Source organism: Myotis brandtii, unplaced genomic scaffold, assembly GCF_000412655.1.
Source record: "Myotis brandtii unplaced genomic scaffold, ASM41265v1 scaffold199, whole genome shotgun sequence".
NCBI classification, from domain to species: domain Eukaryota; kingdom Metazoa; phylum Chordata; class Mammalia; order Chiroptera; family Vespertilionidae; genus Myotis; species Myotis brandtii.
In genome coordinates this window covers 2,192,623-2,207,284 of record NW_005357414.1, presented here as the reverse complement: position 1 = coordinate 2,207,284, position 14,662 = coordinate 2,192,623, and the positions used below count along the sequence as shown (strand labels likewise).

The following is a 14,662-nucleotide window of genomic DNA, read 5'->3' as shown; positions in this document are numbered from 1 at the left end:
AGGAGGCAATTAATCCCTTAAGGCCCCGAGTATGCTAGCAATACATTAGACAACCTGACTGATGAATACTGTCTGAATACAATAATGATGATAATGGTGACAGTTAACATAAGTTTACTATGTTTTAAACACTTTATATGAATTAACTCATGTTACCTAACAACCACCCTATGAGCTAGATCCTATTATCAGTCAACCCCACTTTTCCAGATGGAGAAATGCAGCTGAGGGATGTAAGTCACTTGCCCAACCAAAGTCACAAAGCTAGTGAGCGGCAAAGCCAGGAAATAGATTGAGGAAGTCTGGTTCCAGAGCTCTAACACTTTTTTTTTTTATAAAAACCATCATATAATCAGATAAATTAATTTCTCCATAAATTTTAATTACACTAAATGCAACAGTTATCATTTATTAGCACCTACTAATAATTCACACAACATGACTATGTTTTGTCTCACAATATCAGTTAAAGGGTTCTACTCTATTAACTGCATCAAAGTAACAGCTTTTGGGTTCAAATACTACAAACTAGAGTATGAGTGGATCTTACACAAACCAGGTTGACTGCTTAATACAATTCCATAAACTTAAAGATGAGTACTTTAAATATATGTATTTAAAAGTTTGGCTAATATTCTTCAAACTTGCAGATTTTACCTTGGTGCATAATTAAGCACAAATTAACTTGATAACATGGGTGGATTTATTTCTTGAGATTCGAGTACAAACTTAAAAACAAGAACAGAACTTTTCATCAAGAATAAACACAAAAATCCAAGTAACAATCCTGCAATCGTGCATTTAAACAGAAAGTACAAATATGAACACATACTAATTTGTAACTACATTTGAAAATTAAAATATTTTTCTCCAAATCCCAAATACCACACAGTCTTTAACCTGTTTTCATCTCACCTCAAAACATTTGTCCTATGCTATCAAGAAAATATAGATGAGGATTTTTAATCAGTCTTTATGACCAAAGAAACATTACTTTCCTTAACTTCTGACTTTTAAAATCATTCACCCGTGTCTCTGTTCTGAAAAGCGATACAATTATATCACCACTTTAGAAAAAAAAGAATACAAATATCAAGGAGGCAAGACACTTTCATTAAATTAAAGCAAAGGTCACAAGTGTTCTACTTAGAAATGTACATTAACTGTAGTAAAGTTTTAAAGTACACTTTATTTGAATGGCTGACATGTAAGAACAGTGAATGATTTAAACACGTATAGAAATGTAGGATCAAAATCTTTAGGCTCAAATACTTAAAAAGTCACTATGAATATGGAAAGATCTGTTTACATAAATATGTATATTTCCTAATGAAAAATCAGGGGGTAGTGGCATCTCCCTGGTCCCTTAACAATATTTGGATTTTCGCAAAGAATTAGCAGCACCCAACCTTAAGTGTTAATTACGTATTTCTAAAGGACCTACACAACAGATTAGTTGGCAGTGGTCTAGCTTTCGGGAGATGGAAGTGGGTGGGGGTGCAAATATCTGAATATGCATGCACTTGCACATTTAAAATCACCATTCTGAATGCGGGTGAAAGTCATATATTGAAAATGTCTAAGGAAATCATCCTTAAAGGATTAACAGTGGGCCAGGAACGGTAGAAGCTGAATAGTAGTCTACTTGATAATAATGGTTCATCACTCCTCAAAGGCAAGTTGGGAAGAATGAAAATACTCACATATACATAACTGCAGGGAGAACTTGCCTCGAATTTTACACTGCAGAACACTGAAGAGAAATCTTTACAAAAACCTTCGTTCTTGATAATAATAACACCAGATGATTTTTTTCCTTTTTACCACCATATACATAACATTTAAATAGTTTCCTTATAAATATTTTAGAGCAAAAAGAATGTATTTTGTTGCAGTGGTGGCCCACATCTGTACAAAGCAATATAAGCTTTATATATATGTAAAACGATTAAGAAAAAAGTGCAAAGAGTAACAGTATTAAGATTTTTTTGCTGCTTACAGTAACTATGGTTCAAGTGTGAATATCTATCAGGGACATATAATCCCTGATTTTAATTAAAGATTCAAAAAGAAGCCCACATGCCAAGTTACTGTACAAATATCAGCTCCTTATTGAGTAACTTCCCTTCTCCCGAATCCAGCATTTTCCAGTTTTAAACTCTTCTCACAAACAGGAAAAAAGTAGTAACAGTGTGTTCTTCCCTTTAACTTCCCCAAACTCATCCAAGTTAATTAATCATTCCATACATTCAAACAAGATATTGGGGAAGTCATAACCCGCTTTGCTAAAATTAAAGCAAAATGAAAGGTTTTCAAAATATGAACTACTGCTCAAGAATACAATCAGAACCGCAAACAGACCTTAAATTACATGTGTAATTTAATATGAGCACATTTTAAAACCAGTCCCTGCTATCAAAGATCAATTCAGAGTCTAAATCCTTTCCCAGGTTTAGTGCTGTGCAAGGGTGATAACTCTATAAACACTTAGGATTTCATCTTTCCTAACAGAGAAAATGCTTCCTATTAAAATTTGAATAACTTCCTATCAGTTTACTCTTGGTCTCAGTCTTCTATTTTGAACAGAGAAAGATAATTTTCAACATTTTTTCAAATGTACTTAAGTAATCTTTAGTCATTCAAATAATTACAGTTGCTGATTTTAGACCTCCAAGTTTCAAAAACAGAAGTTCAATTTCCCTTTAAATATATTACTAGATATTTTTGGTGAGTTTATGTTGTTTTAGTCTTAATTCAGGCACTGTAATTATTCACAATATATAATAATTCTATTCTAACCTATGCAACAATTATGAATCCTAAAATGGTTTGCAAGGTGTTGATTCTCTATGTTATAGTATGATTTAATTTCCCCTTCAGGACAAATGTTTGGAAGAGAATTTAAAAGGCCTGTAGCACTTCTGTTTTGAGTAGTGTTAATACATGTTTTTTGTCATGCTTAATATTTTTAAGCTTCCTCTGAACTAGGAAGACAATAGACATTGGAAGCTGCAAATTTCATCAAACTACAGTCTACTACAACTCCAATGGATTTTGTTCAACATTAAATAATTTTCTCATAAAAACAAGTATCTTAGGCTAATTTTTAAAAACAGAATTTTTACTCTAAAATTAGTAACAACTAAAAGGAAGCAATTTTTCAATTTCAGCTTCACTACGACTATGCAAAACTAAGTTAAAGTTGATTCAACAATTATTTTAATCACGTTTGGGGTTTTTTATTATCATGTCTTTAGAATTATATACTTCACATTCTAACAGATAGTTCAACAAGGCTTAAAAGTCTTAAAAACCACCAGGCCACCTACTGCACAATTATAAAGAGAACAGCATTTTATTTGCCCCCATACATTCTCTCAATGTCTTTGAGGTAATGGTTCTTCAGTTCTTTCCTTTTCAGTTTGAAAGCATCAGTGACCAAACCAGTTTCAGGGGTCCATGGTTCTGGGCTCAAGCAAACCTTGATTGGAATTTCAAAACGCTCCAGCTTCACTGGAATGAGAAGGGGGCAGGTACAGGGGGAGAAGGGTGGGGAAGTGGGAGAAAAACAATTAATAAAACATGAATTTTGCAGGATTTACCTAGATAATGCAGGGGATGAGGCAAACTTATTTAACCGTATGTTAGTTAACAATACCACTAGCTTACAATTTTATTTTATGTTCCTCAAAGTATATATAAATTGTTTTAGTTAGATAGTTTTGGTGTATGAAGTTTTTATTCTAATATATATATGTAGACAACCTCCCTAAGAGTCTTTCTACTTGCCGTTCCCTCTGCCTGGGATGGTCTTCCCCATTGCAGATGCACAGCTCACTTCCTTACTTCATCCCAGTGTCCACTCAAATGCCACCTCCTCAGAGAGGACTTCCCTGGCCACTCATAACAAAACAGAAGTCCCTTTGTCTCTGACTCCCTATATCTTCTTACAATGTTTTCTTAAAAAAAACAACAACTGACCACCCCATGTATTATATATTTGTCTCACCTATTATAAAAGCAGAGTATTAATTTTGTTCACTGCCATCCACAGGGCTACATGACAGCCCTCAAAAAATATATCCACATTTATTAATTCATTCTACAGAAAATTAAGTCTCTAGACAACTGTTCTTCATAAGCTTTATTAAACTTTCAAGTCAGAATAAAAAAGGGGATTGTAAATTTCATACTTTTCATTGGTATAAAATGCAGCATATTTATTATTTGAGAGAGACAACTCAACATGTTGAAAGAAATGTAAGAAAATAAGGGCACAGAAGCAATAAATACAGTATTTAATAATTTTAAAGTCAATAAATTACATTTCATCATTACTTATTAATACAAGCTCATCCTTAAAATTCTGAAGGCCCATTGACAGTAATATGAATCTACAGATGAGCTGTATTTTATACGCAATTATTTAAAACACCAATTTTGAAAAAGCAAACATCTGCATGTTTAAAAACTACTGCTAATAGCCTAGTGACTTTAGAAACAACTTGGTTTCAGTGACAACTACAAAAGAACTCAAATTCATGGAAGTTTTTGTTCTAATACTAGTATGAGTTTTATGAAAGATTGGTTGAATTAGTTTCTTATTAAAAATGAGAGAAAGTTATAAAGCTGAGTGTGAAAAATAATCGTTCAAATTACTTAGAACCAACTTTAAAAGAAATGCCTGAATAGGTAGAAAAAGAACAAAAACTTGCTCAAATTAATCATGTCTACCCTGTTGATATATTATAGCCTAGTTACATAGCAGTGCCTGAAATAAGTCCATCTGTTCCCAAGATCACATTTGGATCTCAAGGAAACAAATTCTCAACTATAGATTTGCCTCCAAAATCGTTTCTTTCATATTACTGTCCCTACTTACACAGGTTCTAACCCAGAAACACTGACCAAATTGGGACAAGGCAGGCACATTACTTCAGTTGCACAAGAGAAAATTTTTAACGCATTTATATAAAAGTTCCTATATTTAATCTTTATTAACTAAAATCCTGTTCAAAGCTTTTAAAAAAAAAGGCTGCATTAGAGGTTTTGTTTTGGGAACTCCTAACATTATCTAGTACCACAGGCTATAGGGAGCAAAGAGCAATCACAGTTTCCTATAAACAGAATAAAATGCCAACAAGTAGGCAAGATTAGTGGAAAGAAAAAACAAAAATGATCTTACAATGTGGCATTTTTCTATGAATTACCTAGAACACTACAAAATGTGACCAGCAGGTGGGAGTAAAGAGCAGTTTTTCTACCCACTGGTAGTTGAAAAAATCACCTCAAAACAATTCCGTACTTTGTGTTATGATACTACATATATTTCACACTTATATTTAAAACATGAAAACAACTGCTATGAAATATGTATAAGTTCAGACAGACATAGATGGATACAATCAAGATTATTTTATACATGTTGGTATGTCTTAAAATTATAATTTCAAACAAAAGGTTGACAAGAGAAATCTTTGTGGCACAGAAAAGCTTATGTGTTCAGCTCATGTTTAGTTCATTATCCAAATCATGAGTTGTTCAATTTCATTCCTCATTCCAGTACAGAAATGTTATGGGGGCCTATCAGGTCCTAGAATTTTATTCCATTTTCCACCTGATTGTGATACAGCTTGACTTTCCCCATTATTGTTTTTCACAGTTACATGACAAATTGTTCAAGTCACATTCTACTCCATGAGTACATTCAGAGAGTGACTAACAGCTTATAGGCTGAAATACTTTTAGAAATACTACATTTAAAGGGGGAAAATCTGGATTTATATCAATAAAAATTCTGGTAGAACGGTGATATTAAAAGTGTGCTATATCAATAATACCATAATTAACAAAACCATCATTAAGAAAGAGAAACATTAAGTCACTATCTTTATGGTTATAATAGGCAACTGTTACTTAAATAACTTTACAGTGCCCGGAGTTAACTATAAGAATGTTTTTCTTAAGGAAATACAGTTTTTCAACTTTAACTTTCTAGCTAACATTACTACCTATATTTCAAAACCAAAATGGAACCTAAGTAGTTAATTTAAAAAATAAATAATAGTAGTGTGATTAGGAAAATATGTGTGATTGTGCATCTATGACAAGAGTATAAACTAGCCTAGTTTTTCTGGAGAAAGAGGAGTTATTTGGCAACATAGAAAAAACCTTTAAAATATACATTTTCTTTGACTCAAAAATTACATTTTTAGAGATTCATACTAAGAAAATCATTACATAAGAAAATAACTGAGTATACAAGATATGTGTTATATTTGTTCATAGTCGGAGGAAAAAAGAACTCATCTTAAAAGTCAAACAACAGAACTTAAGTTGATACACTTATACTATAATACTATTTAGTTATTAAAAATTATAAGGTAATTCTATATCTACTGACATAAAAATACTGATAATGTTCATAGGTGATTATATACCAGAATGCAATGTCATCACCCAAAGATAACTACTATCAAGTTATTTTTACTTCCTCCTTTATATTTTTCTATATTGTCCAATATGTATAATGAATACAGATAACCTACAATCAGAAAAGTAATACTTTTATTTTTTTAAGAGGAAAAGCAACAGGTGAAAACTAGGTTAACAGCATCCAATTAAAAATGAAGGTGACATATTTCATCTCTACTCCCCCTATGAAATAATTTAAACAGTTTAAAATAATTTTTAAAACTAAAAAGGCATTAACCACAGGAAAAAATAATCTGAAACGGAAGAAAGAGAACACTGGGAGAGAGAGTTCAATGAAATTTTAGAAGACCAAAAGCAATGTACTAGCAGTCACTGTTTGGGAGCCAAGAGAACTGCCAACAAGAAGCCCGTAAGAAGCAAACCGATCTGAGATGGTGTCTCTGAAGACAGATGAGCAGTACACTGTTCACAGGACAGTTCTCCTTCATCCTGCTATTTCCCAACCAAGCTGGAGACAGGTTTACTTTTTGGAATAACTGAACTAGAGACTGAACTCAAGGACAATAGGAAGAGGGAATAAAGCTGGAAACAGAAGGTTTCAATGAGGTTAAGACTCACTCACTCCACTCCCAGCCTTTTTCCAATTTCCTCTATTTGGCTACCAGAGTACTGGTAGTCAGGCTAACAACCCCCAGGCAAGAAACTGAAGAAGTAATCTTTGGAGAAATAGATCAATGACTCAAGACACTAACATTTGAAAAACTTTTCAGTGAGCCCAGTAAAATTTACAAACAGGTGTTCAATACTTCATTTTCAAATGTGAATGAACAGACAAGAGTCAGCAGATATATGAGGCCATGACCAAAGTAAACAGACAATGGAACTTGGAGGAAACAGCCAATAACAGAAGATAACTTCATAAAAGGAATCCCTTTAATATCCTCAGAAGAATAAGAGAGGACATATTAACTGCATACATGAAAGAACAACAGGATGCTATTGAAAGAACATTGAGAAAGTAGGAAAGAGCTCTGGAAAATAAAATTCTGATACTGGAAATTCAAAAGATAGAAGATGATAAAGTTAAGGACGCTGCCAGAATATAAACAAAATTGATGTAGAAAACAGAAGAAGGAAATTAGAAGATTAAAGCAGGGGGTCCAATCTCTATATAAAAATAGTCCCAGGTAAAAACACAAACACAGAATTTGGAGCGAAAAACTGAAAGAAGAACAAACAAACAAAACATAATACACAGATATTTTCCAGAACTAAAGGGCCAAGACCTCTAGATTCAAAGTGCCCACAACAAGTAGGATACACAATGATAAATAATAAAAGATCCACACAAGGTCACATCATTATGAACTATCAGAACAAAGATGGACCATTCCAAACACAGAGTAGATGACTACTTAGCAAGGATGTTGCAACATGCAATAAATAACTAGATAGGTTATTCTACTATATAACATTTAAGAATCCTTCCAACATGAAAATTCATTATATATATTTAAGGAGCAGTTTTCTAAACCCATGTATTTTATTATAAAAACAAAACAAACAGGCATCTTGAAGAACCTATTCAAGACACCATTAAATGACTTTAAGGGATTTAAAGTCAAGCAATTTCTTACTTACTGGCATTTGCAGCTTCTCTAATTTCTTTCAGTATTTCAGCTTCCATGGCAGGGTTATTGCAGATATCCACCCAAGTGCCTTCCACTCCTTTCTGTTGTGCCAAAAGTGTCAACCTTTTCTGATTTGGAACCACAAAACTAATCACATAGGACTGGTCACTAAAAATATATAATATAAAACAAAATAGAAATTAAAACACTGAGAACAAGTAAAGTTTTCAATGAAATAATACATTACAATATAATTTCAAATGCATACTTCTTTTTGTTACAGTTTCATTAAGAATAAAGCCATAGTACTGGCATAAAGACAAACAATATAAACCAATGAAACAGAATAGAGAGCCCAGAGATAAACCCTTGTATATATGGTAGAATGATCTTCAACAAGGGCCCCATGATCACTCAATGGGTAAAGGACAGTCTCTTCATCAAATGGTGTTAAGAGAACTAGACATCCACATGGAAATGAATGAAATTGGACCTTTACCTTATACCATATACAAAGATTAACTGAAGACCTAAACATGTAAGAGCTAAAATTATAAATACCTAGAAGAAATCATAGGGAGAAAGCTTCATGACATTGGATTTCACAATGCTTTCTTGGCTATGACACCAAAAGCACAGGCAATAACAATAAAAAAATAGACAAATGAGAATTCAACAAAAATTTTTAAAAATTCTGTGTCCAAACCCCAACTTTGTACATTCATTCCACTGCTTATAATTAAATCTGCGGTACTGCATCATAAAAAATAAAAAATTCTGTGTGTCAAAATATAGTCAATATAGTGTGAAAAGGCCATCTATGGCATTGAAGAAAATATTTGTGAATCATGTATTTGATAAGCAGTTAATATCTAGAATATATAAAAACCACCTATAACTCAATAATAACAATAAAAAATAACCCAATTAAAAATCGGGCAAAGACCTAAAACCATAAAATTCTTAGAAGAAAACATAGGGAATAAGCTCCTTGATATTGGTTTTGACAATGACTTTTTTGATTTGACAGAAAAAGCAAAGGCAACAAAAGCAAAAATAAACAAATGGGACTACATCAAACAAAAAAGCTTCTGCAGAGTAAAGGAAATCATGAACAAAATGAAAAGACAACCTATGGGATAGGAGAAAATATTTGAAAATCATATATCTATCTGATAAGGAATTAATAGACAAATTATAAATAACTCATAAAACACAATAGCTAAACATAAATAAATAAAGCACAATCTGATTTTTAAAAGGGCAGAGGAACTGAATAAACATTTTCCCAAAGAAGACATAGAAATGGGCAATAGGCAAATGAAAAGTTACTCAATATCTCTAATCATCAGAGAAAGAAATGCAAATCAAAACCACAATGAGATATTACTTTATACCTATTAGAATAGCTATTATCAAAAAGATAAGAGAGTAATTAAAAAACAAACCATAAGACAAGAGATAACAAATGCTGACTAGGATGTGGAGAAAAGGGAACCCTCATACACTGTTGGTTGGAATGTAAATTGGTTCAGTTACTCTGGAAAACAGTATGAAGGTGCCTCAAAAATTTTAAAACAGAACTATGAACCAGCAATTCGACTCCTCAGTATAAATCCAAAGGAAATGAAAACAGGGTATCGAAGATATATCTGCATTCCCATGTTCCCATGTCCTCTGCAGCATTAGTCACAATAGCCAAAATATAGAAAAAAAATCAAGGTATCTATCAACGGAAGAATGGATAAAGATGTGATATATATGTACATACATATATACATACATATGTACATACATACATACAAAATAAAATATTATCCAGCTATGTGGAATCTTTTTTTATATATAAAGTCAAATTCATAGAAACAGAGAGTAGAAAAGTGATTGCCAAGGGCTGGGTTTGGAAGAAACAGGGAGAGGTTGGTAAAAGGATACATACTTTCAACTATAAGATGAATAAGCCTGAGGATCTAATGTAAATCATGGCGACTGTGTTTGGTAACATTGTATTGTATAATTGAAAATAAGAGAACAAAATTTTAATGGACAAAAGACTTGACTAGACATTTCTCTAGAGGTAATATACAAATGGGCCGACAAGCGTATGAAAAGATGCTCAACATCACCAATCCTTAGGGAAAGATATTCCCTCTCACCCATTATTATGAGTACTATAAAAAATAGATACAAGTGTTGGTGAAGATATGAAGAAATGGGAACCCTTGTGTATTACAGGTGGAAAAGTAAAAATGGCGCCGCTGCTATGGAAAACAGTATGGGAGTGCCTCAAAACATAGAAGTAGAACTACCACAAGAACCGTTAATCCCACATCTGGGTATATATTGGAAAGTATTGAAAGCAGGAACTTGAAGAGATATTTGCATATCCCTGTTCATAGCAGTATATTCACAATAGTCAAGAGGTAGAAGCAAACCAAGAGGTCCATTGATGGATGAATGGCTAAACAAAATGTGGTCTCTATATATACAATGTTATATAATTTAACCTTAAAAGGGAAGGAAATTCTGACACATACTACAATATAGATGAATCTTGAAGACATTATGCTAAGTAAAAGAGGCTAATACTGTATGATTCTATTTATATGTGGTATCTAGAAGAGTCAAATTAAAAAACAAACAAACAAAAAAACCCCACAAAAAACAGAAAGTAGAATGGTAGTGGCCAGGAACTGAGGGGGAGAGGAAAATGGGGATTGTTTAATTGATATAAAGTTTTAGATTTCCAAGATGAAAAGTTCTGCAAAATATACTTAACATTGGTGAACTATACACTTAGTAAATGGTCAAGATACTACATTTTGTCTTGTGTTTTTTAGAAATCTTAAAGGAATTAGTAAAGCCCATAAAAATAAAACATTAAAATATAAAGAAAATGGTTTAATCTCTCAGGTTTTTATTTAGAAAATTTGTACTAGCTGTGTTATCTTCTTGGAAAAATTACTTATGCTAAGTTTCAGTTATTAGAAAACTTAAATGAGTTTTGTGGCATAGTATTTTGCAAGACATGGTAGGGGTTTAATAAATAGTTAAAATGTCTGGATTAACCCAAATAATCTTGAATTCAAGAATGTTCAGAAATATATAACATTCCCCAACTCTGATGAAAGTTTCATGTGTCCCTCATTATTATTATACATAATCAAACTTTTTCCAATTATCCTTTTACTGTAAGTATATGAAACTAACATAACTTTTACAATTACCTTTTGGCAAAAGCACAGATGTTGTCAATGAGTGGACAGTTTTTTAATGCAGCTTCCACTTTTCCAAGAGATACATATTCTCCTGCTTGTAACTTCACCAGATCTTTCTTACGATCTGTAAGTCATAAAGAATGTTAAGTTATCCATAGTCCATTTTATTAAGGTCTGTACAATTATGATTTTTTAAAATCTCATTGCTTAATCTTTATTTATAAAGATACTTTTAAAATCTTATTATACATGTCAGTTAAGAAAATGCCTAGGTTGCCCTAGCCTGTTTGGCTCAGTGTATAGAGTATTGGCCTATGGACTGGAGGGTCTTGTGTTCAATTCCAGTCAAGGGCACATGACTGGGTTGCGGGCTCGATTCCCACTGGAGGGCGTGCAGGAGGCAGCTGACCAATCATTCTCTCTCATCATTGGTGTTTCAATATCTCTATTTCTACCTTCCTCTCTGAAATCAATAAAAATATATTTTAAAAAAAGAAGATGCCTAGGTAAAATAAAGAAGTACCAGCTAAAATTGCATACACTATACTGAAAGCTTTAATATCTTATAATCTTAAACATTATAACAAAGTTAATAGAAGAAACAGGACTTTGGGTCACTAGACTTGAATGGTAGCTCTGCCAGTTACTAGTTATATGATCCTGGGCATGTCAGTAGACCTTCCCAATCCTCAATGTTATCGGGGATAATGACGCCTACCTCTTATAGGCATGCAGTACAATATATGGCATACAGAACATGGTCAATATATATTAATTACCCATTGTTCCCTATGTGACATTATCTTGTTAAAATGGTAGTGCTCTAAGGATGTCTGACACAGGATGGCACAGCATGAATAAACATTAACTTGCCTTATGATCTTCATGTGAGTGTTGACTTGCCTACCCATAGCCTGGGAACCCACTCTACATGCTAAAAGAAACATTTGATTCCAGTGCAATTAAGGATCAAGAAAAACGTGGGTGTATTGATTCTAGATTGAGCCATATTTCTTAGAAATTTCCCCAACAGACCAAACTTCTGGATAAAAAGTCAAATTTCCCTAAAAAATATTAACTATACTCATGTCAGATGAGGTTCCAGAGACAGATTTAAATGGATTACTAGAAATATGACTGAGGAAATTTTATGGCTTTAAAAGGACCAGACCAGAATCCTTATCAGCTAGTCAATTTTTTATTTAACTTTTCCTAATTAAAGTGAATAGCATCTGGCCAGTGTGACTCAGTGGTTGAGCATCAACACATCAACCAAGAGGTCACTGATTTGATTCCTGGTCAGGGCACATACCCCGGTTGCTGGCTCAATACCTAGTAGGGGGCATGCAGGAGGCAGCCTATCAATGTTTCTCTCTCATCAATGTTTTTCTCTCTCCCTCTCCCTTCCTCTCTTTCTAAAATCAATACAAAATATATTTTAAAAATAAATTAAGTGAATAGCATAAGGGTCATTTGGCATAGATTTCTGAACTTATAAGTCTATTTCAGTAGGCTCAAAAACGACAATGCAAAACCAACTGACATTCTCAAAAGAACAGATTAATGTTTAGGATTGACATTATAATTTCCGAAGGTTCAGGGCTAGCTAGACCCATATAAATGGCGACTAGGGAAACTGGGCCCAGAATGCCTCTTGGGTGAGGAATGAATAGAATAGGGTATGTTACAGTAGATGGTTAGAGAGAACCACATGCCATTGACCAAAAAAAAAAAAAAAATACCTCTTCTGAGCAACTTTTGTTTTCTTATTATCCATCTGCTATTTTCCTGCCCATCCTCCCCATCTCAAATGCTGCTGCTGCTGTTGCTACCACTTACTTGATACAGGCACTGCCCTGCTCTAGATATTTGACATATATAAACTCATTTAATTCTAATAAAAGCCATACCAGGTCAATATGCTGTGTCTGTAAAATGTCCCTATTTTACAGATGGAGAAGCACAGACATAAGTTAAATAACTTTCCCAAAGTTTAAACCAATGGAACCATCAACCCTATCAATAACTTGACCAATAATATCTTTCATATATGCTGAAGTTGCAAAACCTAAAGAAAACCACAAACAAGGAAATACACTGACCAATAATCTGCAAACATCCATCAGGATGGAATTCTCCAATATCACCAGTACAAAACCACCTTTGGCCATTCTCATCCACAGAATAATCCTCTGCCGTCTTCTCTTCGTTTTTAAAATATCCCATAGAGATATTTTGTCCACCAATTACGATTTCACCTCTGGGGTTTGGCTTGTCATGAATTGTATAACCACCTGGAAATCATTGAAGCAAATTAGTTATTGTTCTAAAACAAAATGTACTTGCATTACTTTTTAAAATCTTTATTGTTGAAAGTATTACATATGTCTCCCTGCCCCCTCATTGACTTCTTCTAGCATTAATTCATATGTGCCCTTATCCCCCCATTGCCCCTCCCTCATGCCCTCACCCCCCTGGTGTCTGTGTCCATTGTTTAGGCTTATATGCATGTATACAAGTCCTTTGGCTGATCTAGCATTAATTCTTAAAGCTCCTTTGAAGATATTTTCCTGCTGATCAAATTGTACATCACTTTATTGGAGAATATCAGTTTGTATTTATGCAGATTTACATGACGACAATGGGTGACTGTGATAATCACCAGCCACCACCCACCCTAAACCTTCCCATGACCATATTTCACACTTAGAATATCATTAAAGTTTAGGGTTCATAGAGCTCTCTTTGTTAAGATAAAATTGTTCCCAAGAAGGGTAACACTGGAAGTTGTTACAAGTAAATTAATAATCTGTTTATAGCAATGCATTTCGAATTTTTCCTAAGGAGATTTTAATCAAAGGGAGCAGGTAGTAAATGCCTACAAAGGCAACAACACTATATGAGAAAGGGAGGCTATGGGAAACAGGAGATAAATTTTATTTTCTTTTTTAAAATATATTTTTATTGATTTCAGAGAGGAAGGGAGAGGGTGAGAGAAATAGAAACATCAACGATGAGAGAGAATCATTGATTGGCTGCCTCCTGCATGCCTCCCACAACCCGGGCATGTAGCCTTGACTGAAATCCAACCTTGGACCCTTCAGTCCACAGGCCAACGCTCTATCCACTGAGCCAAACCAGCTAGGGTGAAATTTTATTTTATTAATTTTGCCCATGACCAGTCATGACTTTAAAAATTAAAACACCAAATTAATTGACCAATAATCATTAAAATAGTTAATCAGTATTCATTACCTGTTTATTACTGAACTAGGGGCCCGGTGCACAAAAATTTGTGCACTGGGGAGGGGGTTCCCTCAGCCCAGCTTGCCCCCTATCACATACTGGGAGCCCTAGGGGATGTCCTACTACCTGCTC

The 14,662-nt window shown here is 33.6% G+C and overlaps 1 protein-coding gene across 6 annotated transcripts in view; it reads right to left on the bottom strand.

Moving 5' to 3' along the window:
* Positions 1–685: 685 nt before the first annotated feature.
* ACSL4 (acyl-CoA synthetase long-chain family member 4) overlaps positions 686–14,662 on the bottom strand; it is an 84,278-nt gene continuing 70,301 nt past the window's right edge. For all 6 annotated transcript variants that reach the window (XM_005865207.2, XM_005865209.2, XM_014538826.1 and 3 more), the window contains exons 13-16: positions 13,387–13,578; positions 11,294–11,408; positions 8,077–8,234; positions 686–3,513 (exon numbers count right to left, since the gene is read on the bottom strand). In XM_005865207.2, coding sequence (XP_005865269.1) covers positions 3,356–3,513; positions 8,077–8,234; positions 11,294–11,408; positions 13,387–13,578 — 623 coding nt within the window. In that variant the 3' untranslated portion in view covers positions 686–3,355. The remainder of the gene's footprint in view (positions 3,514–8,076; positions 8,235–11,293; positions 11,409–13,386; positions 13,579–14,662) is intronic.